At 49.3% G+C, this 15,306-nt stretch overlaps 1 protein-coding gene across 1 annotated transcript; it reads left to right on the top strand.

Annotated features, from left to right (window-relative positions):
• The first annotated feature begins 844 nt into the window (after positions 1-844).
• Positions 845-14,884, top strand: OAZ2 (ornithine decarboxylase antizyme 2). Its single transcript, XM_082648027.1, is given in 6 exon segments — positions 845-1,021; positions 10,971-11,046; positions 11,048-11,128; positions 12,390-12,565; positions 13,348-13,433; positions 13,674-14,884. Coding segments are annotated over 6 exon segments (570 nt in total). The 5' UTR covers positions 845-1,001; the 3' UTR covers positions 13,805-14,884.
• The last annotated feature ends 422 nt before the right edge of the window (positions 14,885-15,306 follow it).

Genomic DNA, 15,306 nt, shown 5'->3' with positions numbered 1-15,306 from the left:
CTGATCTGTGATAAGGACCAGCAGGGATAGTGACTGTTAACTAGTAACCTTGCATTATTGTGATCTGAAGTGCTTGTAAACAAGTCAGCGTTGATGCCGTCCACCACTGCTGTCAGGTGACTGTGATCCTCACTCACAGCCATTTGGCTTCAGATGACCCCAGCCAGTAGCAGGCCTTGACTGTTGCCCTGAGATATGTCTGTAAGGTGCAGAGATTGTTGATCTCAGCTGATAGCTGAGGTACTGATCTGCATATTAGCTAAGGTAACAGATCTGTTGGCCTGGGCTTAGTCTCGAATGGCGCTAATATAATACGTGTAGTACTTCTTCTTTTTTTTTTAATATGTGTAGTACTTCTAGATTTACGAATTTGTTTAATAAAATATCCTCCCAGGGCCTACAAATGACACAGCCCTACTCGGCCCCATGCAAACAAGGGCTAGAGACCAGGACTGTCAGGTCAATGCTTAGTAAACGGTACCTGAAAGTCAACGCATCGTTCGGGCCGCTAGGCTGCCGCCACGGCCACGACACCACCAGGGCCACGACCACGACCACCCCCACATGCCGCTTTTCATCTGGACCTCCGCCCGGCCCCCTCCCCTACGGCCCCTCGCCCCTACCGCCCCTACCGCCCCTACCGCCCCTCGCCCCTGGCCCCTGGCCCCTACCGCCCCTGGTGCGCCTGCGCGGCGGTGGGGCGGTGCTTTGCCCTTTGTTGTGGGCCCCAGTTTCCCAGGACACCGCGCGGCGCTGGGGTGGGGCTATGCAGATAAGGCACTCGGGGGCGGGGCGGTTGCAGCGGCGTCGGCGGCGGCCGGGGAGGGTCAGTTGGAGGCAGGCGCTCGCTGAGGCAGGAGGAGGGCTCTGGGCCCGCTGCCTGACAGGGACTTAGCCCGCAGAGCTCGGCCCCGCGTGCGCGCGCGACCCCACACCCGCCCACTCATCCACCTACCCACTCCCTGCGCCGCCTCTTCCCACCCTGAGCAGAGCCGCCGAGGATGATAAACACCCAGGACAGGTAACGGCCCGGTTTAGGCTCCCCGCCCCCATCCTCCCCTCCTCTGCTCCAGAGGGCCTCCTCCCCATCCCCCAGCCGGTTCTCGCCCCTCCTAAGGGGCCCCATCCGGCCCCCACTGGGTCCCTTCCCTACTTCAGCCACCCCAGTCCGAGCCGCAGCCCCGCAGCTGGGCCTCCCTCCGTCCTTTAGCGCCCCTTCCTCCAGCCTGGCCCATCCCCCTCGTCCGAGCGTGCAGCCCGGTGAAGCCCCCAAAGACCGGGACCCAGTCTTCCAATCCAGTCCCCAGTTCTTTTCAGCCCCGCCGAACGGTGGCCCCTTCCCGAAACTGTGCTTTCGCTCTCATCCAGATTCCCCAAATTGTTTCTCGTCTTCCCCGAATCTTTCTTCCTGCTCGTTTAAGTCACTTAAAATTCTTCCCTTTGAATCCCTCCTCTAATTTAAACTGCACCTTCCAACCAGAAGCTTCTTTTATCACTCCCCCCCCCCCCCGCCCCAGGTCAGACTCCGTCCTTCAGTTCTCAATTGGACCCATTACCCCCACCTGTCACCCTCGCCCCCCCCAGTCAGGCCTAATAGTCTTTGCCGTGACGCTTAGTGCTCCCCTTGGTCCCTCACTCCAGCTTCATCTTTTCCCTCCCGTTCCCCCACCCCCGGCACCCCTTTCCCAATTAGGCCCCATTTTCCCGGTCTGCCAACATCATCCTTTTTATTTCTCACTTCGGGCTTGATTCCTGCCCTCCATGATGTTCCCCCCAACGCACTTCTAAACATTCCTACCCCTTTAAACACTTTCTCTCATCTATACTCTACTCCTCCCATCTTAACTGAGCCCCATCTCTAGACTATTAGATCACAGAGTTCAGCCCACTCTGCTTCTGTTGAAGACCTACCCTCTTTCCCTGAACCTCCAGTGCTTTCAAATTAGTCCCCATACTCGGCTTACCGGGCCTTTGCAAGTGTCCTTCCTCAAAACCTGACCCCAGCTTTCCCCCATTAATTGGAGAGAAAAGCTGCACATCTTTCTGAAACTAAGCACCAGTAGTTTTCTAAACTTGCTTCATATATACTTCCCCGCTGCCCAAACTAGGCAGAATTCATGATTCAATTTTCCTCTCTCCACCTCTCCTCGTTTTCTCTGAGGCAGTCCTCGTCATGCATCTTTCCCTCCAACATATCCCATATTTCTGCCCCAAACTCTTCTGTGAAACTGTTTCCTAAGTTCCTGATTCCCCATAATTTTTAACCCCAGCTGCTGCTTATACATCAGAATGGCTTTTATTTGGAATTTGGGTTCTAATTCTCTTCCTCGTTGTTTCCCAAGACTTGTTGCTGCTCCCTCCAAAATGAGTCTGAAGCTCATTAGTTCCCCACACCAGACCCTTTGTCTCCAGATTTGGCCTTATGGCCTCTGCCTCTCACTTGGGCCACATTGTTTTGCAAGCAGATCCATTCCCTGAAAATCCTCCTTAAATTGTGCCATGGCCTATCCAAAACTGGGTTTTGGTTCCTCTTACAAAGATAGCCCTCCTAATTGCTTTTCTTCACACAGAGCTCTAAGTACCACTCAAGGTTCCTCTCAAACTTGGGCTCCCTTCTCACAAAAATGGTTTTTAACTTGCCATTTCCCATTCCTTTAACAGCACCATTCTTAAATATTCCAGCTGGGTTTTCAGCTTTTCTTGTATCTCAGCTTTTCTTGTTTCTCAACCCTAGGTACACATGTGAAAAATCAATCACCTGGGCCTCCCTTCACAGATCTGGTGTAATTAGCCTAGGGTAGGGCCGGTTATTAGTATACATTTTCGAAGCTCTCTCTAATGGGCAACCAGGGTTGAGAAACACTGCCTCCCCTCCCTTCCTGCCAGAAGACCCTTCCCATCATATTCCTTTAGTGGGTGTCAGCCCTTTTTCTGTGGAAAAGGGTGTTGTCTTAGTCTTTCTCTCCCAGGAACGATCCAGAAATACCCAAAATACCTGCAACAGCCTCTTCAGTTCTCCTACCTCAAGTAACTCTGTTCTCAGCCATTAACCATTTTCTTCCCTTACTTCTTAACACTCTTATCTAGCTCCCACACCTGTTTCTTCCACACCTGTTTCTTCCTTACATGCAGAAAGAAAATTCACTGCTCATTTCCTGGTTTGTTATAGTCCTGTTTGACCCGTTAACCCCACCTCCCAAGCCCTCTTTACCTGCAGCCGTATTCTGCTGCTCTCTTTTCCTTTTCCAAGACTCTCCATGTCCATCCCCCTTTGCAGTCCCCACTTATTTCATCTTCTCTAAACCAGTCCCTCTGGAGCTGAGGAGGTGGAGGTGGCTAGATACTTGGATGGTACTGGATGCAAAAGGTGTTACTTGTGGTAAAGAAGGCTGGGTGTGCTGAGGATAGAGTGCAGGTATGAGGGGGGGCATGATGAAGTGCAGGGGTGGAGGGAAGCAGAGGAACCTACAGGAAATCCCAGGGCAGTGTGAGAAGGATTTTTCTTTTCTAGTCTTATGTTTTTGTCTCTGCAGTGGGGTTTGGAAAGTGGTGTGGTCTCAGCAGGCCTTCTCTGGAGTCCTCCAGACTGAACTGGTCTAGGTGCCAAGTCATTTGCAGGCCGAGCCCTGAGAGTTGAGCACTTAGGACCAACACGTAAGGGTCTTTTCACCGACTGTGAGTGTGAGACCTGAATTCTAGTTCTGGCCTTGCCAGTTTGCTTACATGTGAAAAAGAGAGAGTTGGGTTCGCTTAACTATGAAGATTCCTTCCAGATTCCTAAGTGGCAAAACAGGCTTGCTTGTCTCCAGAGCCCTTGCTTTTTTTTTTTTTTTTTCTTTCTGCTTAGTGTGTTGGTAATTTGAGGGGCTTGGCTGTATGAAAGGCAGGTGAAGGGAGGAGCCAGCTGACCTGCCAGGGCCTGGGCAGGAGCAAGGCCTGGGATCAGTCTCCTCCACTTTGGCCTGGGGGTGGGGTGGGGTGTGCAGGGTGTCTGGTTTCTTTGAGTTATGGCAATCTTGTTTCCATAGCATGTTTCCGAGCCTCCTCTGGCCTGCACCTAACTTTCTAAAAGGAATCCTAGTAGGGCCCTAACTAAGGATTTCGATTAAGAGCCGGATGTTCTTCCCAGTCAGTGTTCTTGATGTTTTGTATCCACAGAGGGGTGAGCTGGCTGGGAGTTTAGGGCCCATTCGGTGGGGGATGGGCTTTCCAGCTTCCCTGGCTCCAGTGAAATACTCAAGAGGTGGAAGCGTGGTTTCCTGGAAGAAATAGTTGCAGAGGAGCCTGCAGTATGTTTTGAAAACAAGGGTCTTCCTTTCCAGTTTTGTTCTGATTAGTACTTGCAAAATGTCAAAATTACTAATGGTGGGGGAGGGAAGAAGACACAGTACCAGAACTTTTATTATGGTTTTTGAACAACAGGTTTAAATCCAAGTAAATCAAGCTTCATGCCTTTTCTCTCCCTGGATTTGTAGGGTCAGGAAGATAGTCTCTGTCTAGGGCTTGCTTAGTACCTTGTGACAGTACAGTATGTGGAGAAGAGTTTGCTCTGGCTTGATACCCTTAATTATAATTAGTCTGTGTCTGATGGGCTTTGAGGAGAAGTATTTGGTTCCACAGGTGGTTTTCCTGGGCGAGGGGAAGCCAGGGTACAATGGCACATCATAGCTACTCTGAGCATCTTCACTGAATGGTTCCCTGGGTAATGGAATTTCTGTCTCTCCCCCTAAGAATTTGGTTTTGGTTATTCCTTATTTACTGGCACTATGGTTTGTCGTTGTGGAGTGGTAGGGAGAACAGATTTTCCTTTGATGTGCCTTCAAGGCCATCCCATAGAGAGAGACACTCCTAGCATAGTCAGGAATCCCCCCAAATTGGAGGTATGCGTCAGAAAGCTGTGTGGACTAATAATAGTAATTCCTCACTGGCAGGAAATCCAAATTTAGCCCCAGAGCAGCTTAGAAATATAAAAAAAGGGGACTGAGGAGTGGGGTAGAGGGATGTTATGTATGTATATTTCTAGGAAAAAAAAAAAGAGTAATTCATCCCTTTTTTGAATGGGATACACAACAATACACAGTGTTGATTCAAGTTGGCGCCATGATTCGGAAGGCTGTGAAGCCTAATTGAAACCTATAGACCAGAAACGGCCAGGTAGGTGAGCAAGAATTTTGTTACTTGAAGTGAACAAAACAAGGTAGTTTCTGGTTAGCAGCAGCATAGTAAAATGCTTTGTATAAGATAAGCCTTAAGAAAATTTTCTAGGTCTTTGATATTGTATAAACAATGAAGTAATTCTGTCCTGGGAAGAGAGGCTGGAACTGGGTGATGAGCTTACTGTACAAACTAGATTGAGGTACTAGAAATGAAAAATTAAGGTCCTATTTTATTTTATTTTTTAATTAATTTATTTATAGCTGTGTTGGGTCCTCGTCGCCGCATGTGGGCTCTCTCCAGTTGCAGCGAGCGAGGGCCACTCCTCACTGCGGTGCACGGGCCTCTCATTGCGGTGGCCTGTCCCGTTGCGGAGCGCGGACTACAGGCACGTGGGCCTCAGCGGTTGTGGCTCGTGGGATCTAGAGCGCAGGCTCGGTAGTTGTGACGCACGGGCATAGCTGCTTCGCGGCATGTGGGATCCGCCCAGACCAGGGATCGAACCCGTGTCCCCTGCATTGGCAGGCAGACTCTCAACCACTGCGCCACCAGGGAAGTCCCAAGGTCCTATTTTAAAGCATGATCACCTAGGTATCTACCCATCTCTGATAGCATATGTGATTGTGCCTACCTTTGGCTGAAGATCTACCAATATCAGCTGTGTAACAAGATAAGCAAATCTCAGAGGCACAGATATTCTATCTAGCTGCTACCATAAGTGTGTTTCTTGTGGAAAATCAACCAAAACCCAATTTCGCTTTCAGTCTGTGATTCAGAGTGGTGATGTCATTTTATAATTTTACAATCATAATTTTATAATCGTGCTTAGCAAGTAGACACCCTTTGGCACACCAAACAGCCCTAGTGAAATGACTTATGCCTGGCATCTGACCAAGGCCCCCTTCTCATATGGAAGGGGAATTGGCAGCTGGAGATCAGCCTGTATGCTCACACTAGACTGAAGGTGGCCATTCACCTCCCACCTTTCTTCCTGTTTCTTTTTAGCTAATTGCAATGGCAGCCCTGGATTGGTCCCTCTTTGCTGCGTAGGGATTAGTCATCAGAGACCTTCCTAGTCTCAGAGTAAAAGCAGCCCGTGTGAGGGAAGTCAGGGCACCCTAGAAAGTGTTCTGTGAGGGAGGGCTGAGACAGGAATGGGTCAGAAGAGGTTGAAAGAGGGGAATGAATATAGAATGCTTGGGAATGTGGTTTTTATGTTTTTTCACTTGATACCACAAGGTAGGTAATACTAAGGCTGCCTGATCCTCCTCTAACAGGTAATGGAAACCAGAGAGAAAGGGTGTAGACTTGAATAATGAGCTCAGGCCACTTATTCAAGTGAAACATGATCAAAAGTATATCAAGGAGAATATGAATTCAAGTATTTGTTGAATGTAGCTGAATGGAAGTTAGCCACAGAATTACTTTTATATTAAATCTCTGCTCTGTGTAGCAGGCTGTACTCTGCTTTGAGCAAACTAAATATAAAAATCAAAACTGACATAAAGTCAACTGGAAGTGCTTCTTTAACAGGAGATCTTTTATTTTCTCAAGAGATTTTAGGTTACCTCCTTTAAATAGTAAGCACCTAGAGATTTAAAAATGGGATTTGAATTATAAAAATATGATTTACCAGCAACGTTCCCCAGGAATACATCTGTGGCATACGCTGCCTGTCTGTAGCCAGCGTATGAAATTATAACCTGCTAAGGACATTTCAGACAGCAGTTTCACAGAACACTTTAAATTAGAGGCAGCAGGATGTGATAAGTTGGTAGCATTCATATGTATCCTGAGGAGTGTTTCCAAGGGCATGTCTGATAGCAACTGAGAAAATAAAAGGCACTAACACGTCGGCTCTAATCTCCCATCTATCTTCCGAATTGACTTGGATACCTGACACCCTCATTTCCAGCATGGTATTTTTTTTCTTCTTCTCCAGAAGCAAGGCCAGCCCAGCTGGATGTTTGAGTTCAGTCTGATAACATTTGATTCTCCTTAATCAGCCTGATCTTTTCAGCCTCCAGACTGAGCTTCTTAAATCATCCTTTGGTGGTAGAGATTAAACCATGCCTGCCCCGCAATGGAGTGAACAGGATATGAGGGAGGAATGGAAGAAGCTGGGCATTGGAGCCAGTAGAAACATGACTGAACTGAATATGAAACCTAACCTGACTTGGATCTTGTGACAGGGAGACTTGTGTTTAAAAGCCACTTTCTCTTGTGCTTAAGTTCCTCCAGGATTCACTATTCCTATTGAGGTTGGTGGCATATTTTGCCACAATACCATTTTGAACACTAAAGCTGATACGAGAAGGCCGTTGCTGGGCAATTTTATGCCCCTGAATTACTTTAACCACCACATATGTACCCATATCCCTTCCCTTTTCATGTCAGAAATGACAGCCAGGTTTTTTTGAAAGAGAGCAATTTGCCATTCGCATAGCAAGTAACTAAAAACAGATTTATTATGATGGATGATTAAAGTAACTGTTGATTGTGATCTACTGTCTACTAAGCTTATCCCAAACACCAGCTGTTTCTCTTGGGGAACTGGAACTGGATGCCAGGTTGGGGACCTGAAACACCCTTCCACCCCCCACTCTCTCACACACACGCACACAAACACACACACACTTGCTTTCTGTGCAGACTTTGTGGGGGAGGAAAGAGCTTCCAGGATCCTTGTGTGAGTGGGGAAGTAAATAATTTGTTACCGTGGGATAGACTACTTGCATTTTTATTTGAAGGAGGAGTGAGATCATGACATCAGAAATATCATGACCTCATAGATTAGTGCTAGACGCCGGGCAGGCCCTAGGGATTATTTCTAGGAAGACAAAGGGGATTCTGGATCCAAAAAAACCACAAAACTCCACCTCATTCTGATCTTTTCAGTGGGTTGGCCCCATTGCTTCTGCTATTTGCAGGTGAAAATTAGTTCAGAATCAAGATGGTGGTTGGAATGCAGTTCAGGAGTTGAATGTAGCTCTCCCATCTAGAGACCATTGAGGAGTAATTTCTTTGGAAGTGAGTTAGCACCAGAATTTTAGAACTGCTAGGGCCTTGGTGATCTGGTTGTTTTGTGAACCCATGCAATTCTCCTGGTATACAAGGCTACATCTCATCTATCTACCCCAGAGGTTTGCCCAGTCCTTGGGTAGCTCCACTGACCAATACAAGCAAGGCAGCTTTCTCCAGCAGCGCAGCCTTCCTGGTGCTCCTGCAGCAACCTCAACAGAGGCCTGAAGAAGGTGGTCACTAGGGAATGGGAAGGGAACTGTCCCATGTGGGGTGTGTGTGGGTGCCTTTACTTGGGGAAACTCCCACTTTCGTTTTCCTTTTTTTCTGGCCTGGACAGTCTTATTATTCTGTCCCTTAGCGCACTGGAAGGGGGGGATTTTTTTTTTTAATTTTTTAATCTTTATTTTTGGCTGTGTTGGGTCTTCGTTGCTGCAGGTGGGCTTTCTCTAGTTGCGGTGAGCGGGGGCTACTCTTCATTGTGGTGCTCGGGCTTCTCATTGCGGTGGCTTCTCTTGTGGAGCACGGGCTCTAGGTGTGCAGGCTCCAGTAGTTGTGGCTCGCGGGCTCTAGAGCGCAGGCTCAGTAGTTGTGGTGCACAGGCTTAGATGCTCCGTGGCCTGTGCGCTGTTCCCGGACCAGGGATCGAACCCGTGTCCCCTGCATTGGCAGGCGGATTCTTATCCACTGCGCCACCAGGAAAGCCCTTCTTCTTCTTCTTTTTTTTTAAAAATTTTTATTGGAGTATGGTTGCTTTACAATGTTGTGTTAATAACCTCCAGTGTACAACAAAATGAATCAGCCATACACATATCCCCTCCCTTTTGGGCTTCCCCTCCCATTTAGGTTACCAGAGTGCATTAGGTAGAGTTCCCTGTGTTATACAGTATGTTCCCATCAGTTGTCTGTTTTATACATAGTATCAATAATGTGTATGTGTCAATCCCAGTCTCCCAGTTCCTCCCACCCCACCCCTTGGAAGGGGTTAACAGCTCATTTCCCCCAGCAGAAAATAAGTCCTGTTCTTAAGAACAGTCTGTATTACAGTCCTCTCTCATGCTCCTAATGCTCTAGCTGTCGGTGAGGCGAGGCCCAGTAGGGGAGATGGGATGCCCTGAGGCTTTCCAGAGGAGGCCTAAGGCGGGGCACATGGTTAATCCCCAGGTGCTGGTGCTTCTCCGGGCCCACTGACACTGCCTGGGAATTCCATCTCCAAGTGAAATTTCCAAGTGTGATTTCAGGCCCCTGGTTGAAGTCCTTGAGAGAACAGAGGAGCTGAGCTATAGCAGTGATGGGTTTGGACTTCCTGTCTCAGGTGGAATGCTCATGTAGGTCTCTTAGTACGGAGGGTCTCAGTGGGCTGCGCCTCTGGTTACTGTACCATTGCCACGTTAGGTGTGAGTTTAGTTCTGTTGTTCTGAGCCTAAGCGAAAAATCCAAATCTGGCACGCCATGCCACATAAAGCAAAGGACAGTGTGCAGAATGGTGCCTCTCAACATTTTACAAAGGGTTTTCAGGGAAAAAAGGTCTTGATTTATAGCATTTGCTGTTTTCTGTGGTTTAAATATTCCCCCTATGGCTGATTCAAGCTAACCAACATGCCATCACTAAATGCAACTATAGCTGGGAAGAGATGTGCACAATTAGGTGAGCTGGCCCCAGCACCCCACTGTAGCGCCCTCCCATATATGTTACCCACTGCATTCCATCTGCCCTGAGGCTGGTGTGCTGGGGCCAGGCCTTGCTGCTGAGTCATGGTGTTAAATGCACAGTTTTCCTCTTTCCTTGCTTCACTTGCTCTTCGCCTCTGGAGTGAGCTACATCTCAGCCTAAAGAGCCAGTAAATTGGATTCAAAGAAGGAGTGGAGTAGATTTGGAGCCCTGTTTGGTCCACCTGAAAATCCTGGTGGCCAGTAAAGGGGACACACCTGAAGGTGACAGGGAGCTCCTTTAGGAGCTTTTCACCCTCTGTGATCCATCTGATAACTGGCTTCCTTACTCAGGTCCTGGCATGTATACTTCCTCCTAGCAACCACCATGCTGGCAATATATACGTGTTGAGTGTCCATTCTAATCGCATCAGGATTACCTGAACTCCCACGCCCAGGTCAGATTCCAGCAAAGAAGGGCAACCTTGTGTCTGGTGGCACACCAGGGACTAAGATGCCATCATAATACTCTGTACTATAGTGCATCTCCTCTCCGGGAGCCAAATCCCTGGATTTGATTCAGTTCTTGACCCTAGAGGGATTTGGGTAAGTGATTTCTTGTTTAGTTCCATTGTTCAGATCAGGGAGGCCATCATTGGAAAAGTGGCCTTGGGAGTTCCTCAGGGACTCCGTATCCAGCCCATGTGACTTCCTGAGGCCCATACGCCTCTCCAGCCCGAAGTGATTGTGTAGGCTTTGTGATTCTTCCACAGAGGTTGTTGAGACATTGTTAGGGTAAGGAAAGGGGCTGGTGGGGGTCTGGGCCTCTAGGCCTACTAGGCAAGCCAGCATCTGGTTCTTCCCAAGGTCTGCCGGTACCACAGAGATTTGTTTGATGTTTGACAGGGGCTCCTTTGGTCAGACCTATCCCCTTGACCCTGAGCCCTTCTGGGACTCTCTGTGCCTCTGTAGGATGGTGGGTTCCTGCCCTTTGAGAGAGAAGTAGTTCTGAGAGCTGTAGCTGGAAGGACTGGGGCAGTTGTTGAGGGAGTACTTGTTTAGGGAGAGCCAGGGCAGGGGTGGGGCAGGATGCTGAGTTAAATCTTCAAGACTTTGTGTTTACTGTCTCACTTTATCTCTTGCAGTAGTATTTTGCCTTTGAGTAACTGTCCCCAGCTCCAGTGCTGCAGGCACATTGTTCCGGGGCCTCTGTGGTGCTCCTGATGCCCCTCACCCACTGTCGAAGATCCCCGGTGGGCGAGGGGGCGGCAGGGATCCTTCTCTCTCAGCTCTAATATATAAGGTAAGGACTGTGGGGTGGAAGGCTTGGAGCAGCGCTTCTCAGACACTGCTGAGCATCTGCTTAAGGGCAGTGATCACTCTTCTTAGTCTTTAGTCTTAGGCCAGGCCAGTAGGGGGACTGGGGAGGACTTTTTCAACTGAGGCTGCTATGAGGCTTTTGGGGAGTACCAGGAGGATATCAGCACCAAGCAAACACCCTGCCATCTTCTCAGCTTAGGTCAGCACTTTAGTGCTGGTTCTGGGCCCTAAGTGGGAGGCAAAGAAAAAGCGGGGGGAGGGGGAACAGTGAGAGGAAGAATGCAAGAGCTCTCGCCTGGTGCTGCTCCTCAGTTTTCTCTTGAGGAGTACCAAGGGCCAGGAGGAGTTTTCCCATTGGCCTCGACTCTCGGGCATTCTGACTTCTGTCCCTTACCAGTCTGGGGGGCATGGGGCAGGGCAGTGGCGGGGGTGGGTGGTAAGGAGAGGGCACCTTGCATCTCAGTCATCCATCACCCTGGCAGCATAGGGCACAGCACAGGAGCTATAGAGAACCCTGGGAGTCTGTCCCGAGAGTGATCTGGGCTGGGGCAGCTAGCCCTTTGCTGCCTTTTAATCTCCTGTGAGGCCAGAAGTGGTTTAACTTCTAAGACTGGCATTGAAGGGTAGCAGGGCAGCTGAGTCCTGGTCTCTTGAGACTGTGGCAGGGGAGACAACATGGACTCTGCAGCCACCTGGAAGCCAGCTTGGGTTGACCTGTGCTCCAGCTAAGCCCTCATGAACATCCTCATTTGTTTCTAATGTTTCTCTTTCAGAGAAGGAAGGGAAAGAACATGGTGTTGGCGGGATAAGCGTGGGCTTTTAGTCAGGGAGACCTGATTTGAATCTCAACTCTGCCATTTACTCACTGTGGTGCCTTGAGTCAGTTGCTTAATTGTTCTGGGCCCCCAGTATCTTACGTTTAAAGTGGGGATACTGATGCCTACCTCAAGTGCTTGTTGTGGTGATTGAAAAATGGGAAAGTACTTTGTACAGGACTCGGCATCTGGTGGATTCTTGGTAAATATTCCCTTCCCATCATGCTGGCTTTTAGCTGTGACACCAAGTGGTCTCAGTGCCCGATGGCTCCATTTAGCCAGCATGCTGCTCTACATCTTCAGCCTGCCCTCTATCCCGTGCTACCCTGAGGTTGGCCCAAGAGGACTCCTTACACCACCTAGGTTAGGGAGCCTCTGATGTGGCCAGAAGCAGTAGTGACCTGGTCCTCTGACCTGATCTCCTCCCAGGACGAGAAGCTCACTGTGACCCAGGACCTCCCTGTGAACGATGGAAAACCTCACATCGTCCACTTCCAGTATGAGGTCACCGAGGTGAAGGTCTCTTCCTGGGATGCAGTCCTGTCCAGCCAGAGCCTGTTTGTAGAAATCCCAGATGGATTATTAGCTGATGGGAGCAAAGAAGGGTAAGGAGCAAGTGCTGGGGAAGGGCAGGAAGCCTGCTCTAGAGAAGGGCGTATGCTTACTAGAGACAACAGATGGCTAGCCTTCCCCCTAGCTCTCGGCTGCCCAAGCAGATACCATTTTGTAACAGGTTAGTTTCAGCCAGTAAAACAGGCCTGTTATAATGAAAGCAGATCATTATCACATTAACCAAATTCCTGTCATTTAATCACCCCAGTGGACATCAAATTCCCCTTGAGCCATCGTATAATGGTGCAGTTCAAAGGCCAGGAGCTCAGAGATACAGTGGGATTTCACCGGATTGGGCAAGGCCCTCCAAGCACCCAGCTGTGGAAGAAACAGTCCTGAGAATGGAGTTCTCTTGAGTGGCTCCAGCCTCTTGAGCAAATCCTCTTAGGAAGTGTTAGGGCCCAAAGTCCCTCTCAGCAGCAGGTGGTCACCATTAAACTTGGCAACTTTGGAGGACCTCTGAGAAACTGGGTTCTCTTCCTAGGTCCCATACTTTCTTGTGAACTGCATTAGTTAAGTTGGTTGGTATTAATTTCAGATGAAGAACCTTTATTCCAGGAAGAGAGAATTCAGTGACATTTTTCTTAGGGATTGTGGTTTATTTTTTTCTGAACTCGGGGCTCCTGAGGTCTTGAAATAGGAACTCTCTTCCTGAAGCTTCCCTATTTACAGTGCTGGCTGTAAGCCTCAGGAAAGCCTTGGGTGGGGTGTAGAGGGGTGAGGCCGAAGTTTAGAGGGGGCGGTGGGCCTGAGTTGTTTTCCTTGCTTCTTGCAGATTGTTAGCACTGCTAGAGTTTGCTGAAGAGAAGATGAAAGTGAACTACGTCTTCATCTGCTTCAGGAAGGGCCGGGAAGACAGAGGTGACGGGGCAGAGCAGCTTGAGACCTACTGCCCAGGCTGGGGAGGGGAAAAGGGGGCTCTTAGTAAGGTGGGGCTCCTGAGTTTGACATACAAACCCTGGGAGATCATGGGATTGAGAGTGTCCAAATTTAGGAAAGGCCTAGTGCTTACTTATTCCATCTTTGTTCTGGGTTTTCCCTTGATTTGAGCCTACCCTTGTTGTTTCTTACCAGAATCCTTTTTTACACTCTTCTCTGCAGCTCCACTCCTGAAGACCTTCAGCTTCTTGGGCTTTGAGATTGTGCGTCCAGGCCATCCCTGTGTCCCCTCTCGACCAGATGTGATGTTCATGGTTTACCCCCTGGACCAGAACTTGTCCGATGAGGACTAATGGTCATAGAGGATGCTTTGCCCAAGAGCCACAGTGAGGGAAGAGGGGAAGATAGGCAGCCCTGGGACAGAGGAGGGAGCTTCTTGCTGTCTAGGGAAGGACGCTGAGGGGCTCAGGGTGAGGGTTGCCTGTTGTGTTCTCAGAGTTGACTCATTGAAATTGTTTTCCATAAAGAACAGTATAAACATATTATTCACATGTAATCACCAATAGTAAATGAAGATGTTTATGAACTGGCATTAGAAGCTTTTTAAACTGCGCTGTGTGATGTGCTCTATCTAGCCTAGGGGAGGACATTGCCTAGAGGGGGAGGGACTGTCTGGGTCCAGGGGCAAGGCCTGGAGAGCTGGTGGACAGCACTGTCAGGCTGAGGTTCCCCTGCTGTTGGGCTTTCTTTTTTGGTTTTTAAGACCTGTGTATTTTCTTTCCTTGCTTCCTGTCACCCTGGGGACTCCGGAGTATAGGCTTTTCAGCCCCTGGGCAGTGTCCTTCAGTTGTTTTTGACACTCCACCTGGGCTTCTCTCTGTGCATTTGTGTCTGGCCTGGAGAAAGCAGGTCTGACCCCTCCTTTACAGCTTCGTGTTATTCTGGCATTTGGTTAAGCTGGCTTAATCTGTTTCATGTTATCAGTGCATTTAAAATAGGGGCATTGAAGTTCACACCCACCACCAGGGCTTTTTTTGGGGTGCCTGGGCCTTAAAAAACACTAGCCAAACTCCAATTCTCAAATTACGGCCAGGAGTTCTCGCTCTTGGCCGCAGGCCCAAGGTATGCCCTTCCTAGGGTCACAGACAGCAGAGGGCAAGAGGAAGAGCAGCTCAGGGCCTGGGGGTTGTGGGAGAATCTGCTCCGAGGGACGGGATGCCTCTGCCTGGCTAAGTCTAGTGCTAACGGCGCCCCTCTCTGACAGGTTCTGAGTAGTGCCTGAGACCCTGCTCCCCAGGGCTTGGCAGTGGCACTGAGGGTGTAGAAGTGGCCTGCCCTTTTCTGTTTTTACTGAACAGCTTGTTCTAAGGGGGGAGGAAGGGGGAGAGGTCTAGACTGGGTGAGGGGGTGGGGGTGTCAGGGAGGCAAGTGTGTTGTGTTACTGTGTCAATAAACTGATTAAAAGTTGTGGTTGGTCTGTCCTTTATTCCTGTACCAGGGCCAGCTTCCTCTACTGCTGTCTTTTGAGTCTAGAGCCCAGCCCAGCAGGGGTGTGATACATGCTTCTCAGGAAAAAAGCAGCAGTGCATCAGGACAGATGAACGGCTGAGGTCTCTGGGGCCACGTTACAACGCAAAACTCGGGGTTGCTAGGAGTCTGGGACAGAATGCTGGAGCCCCCTAGAGACAGGTATGTACACAGAGCTTCATCCAGAATAGGGGTTATACATACCAGGATCCAAGCCCTTCTTAGTTTTTGTGTAGAAGGCTGGGTCCTGAAACTGGGTTTTGGCTTTCACGTGGAGCTGCCCGACATTCCCATTCCTGGGGGTGTCTGAAGGAAGCGGAACACACCT

The sequence above is a fragment of the Grampus griseus genome (genome assembly GCF_964374135.1).
Source record: "Grampus griseus genome assembly, chromosome: 2".
In the NCBI taxonomy this organism is placed as follows: domain Eukaryota; kingdom Metazoa; phylum Chordata; class Mammalia; order Artiodactyla; family Delphinidae; genus Grampus; species Grampus griseus.
The sequence above is the reverse complement of the archived record's forward strand: the minus strand, read 5'-3'. Positions and strand labels throughout refer to the sequence as shown.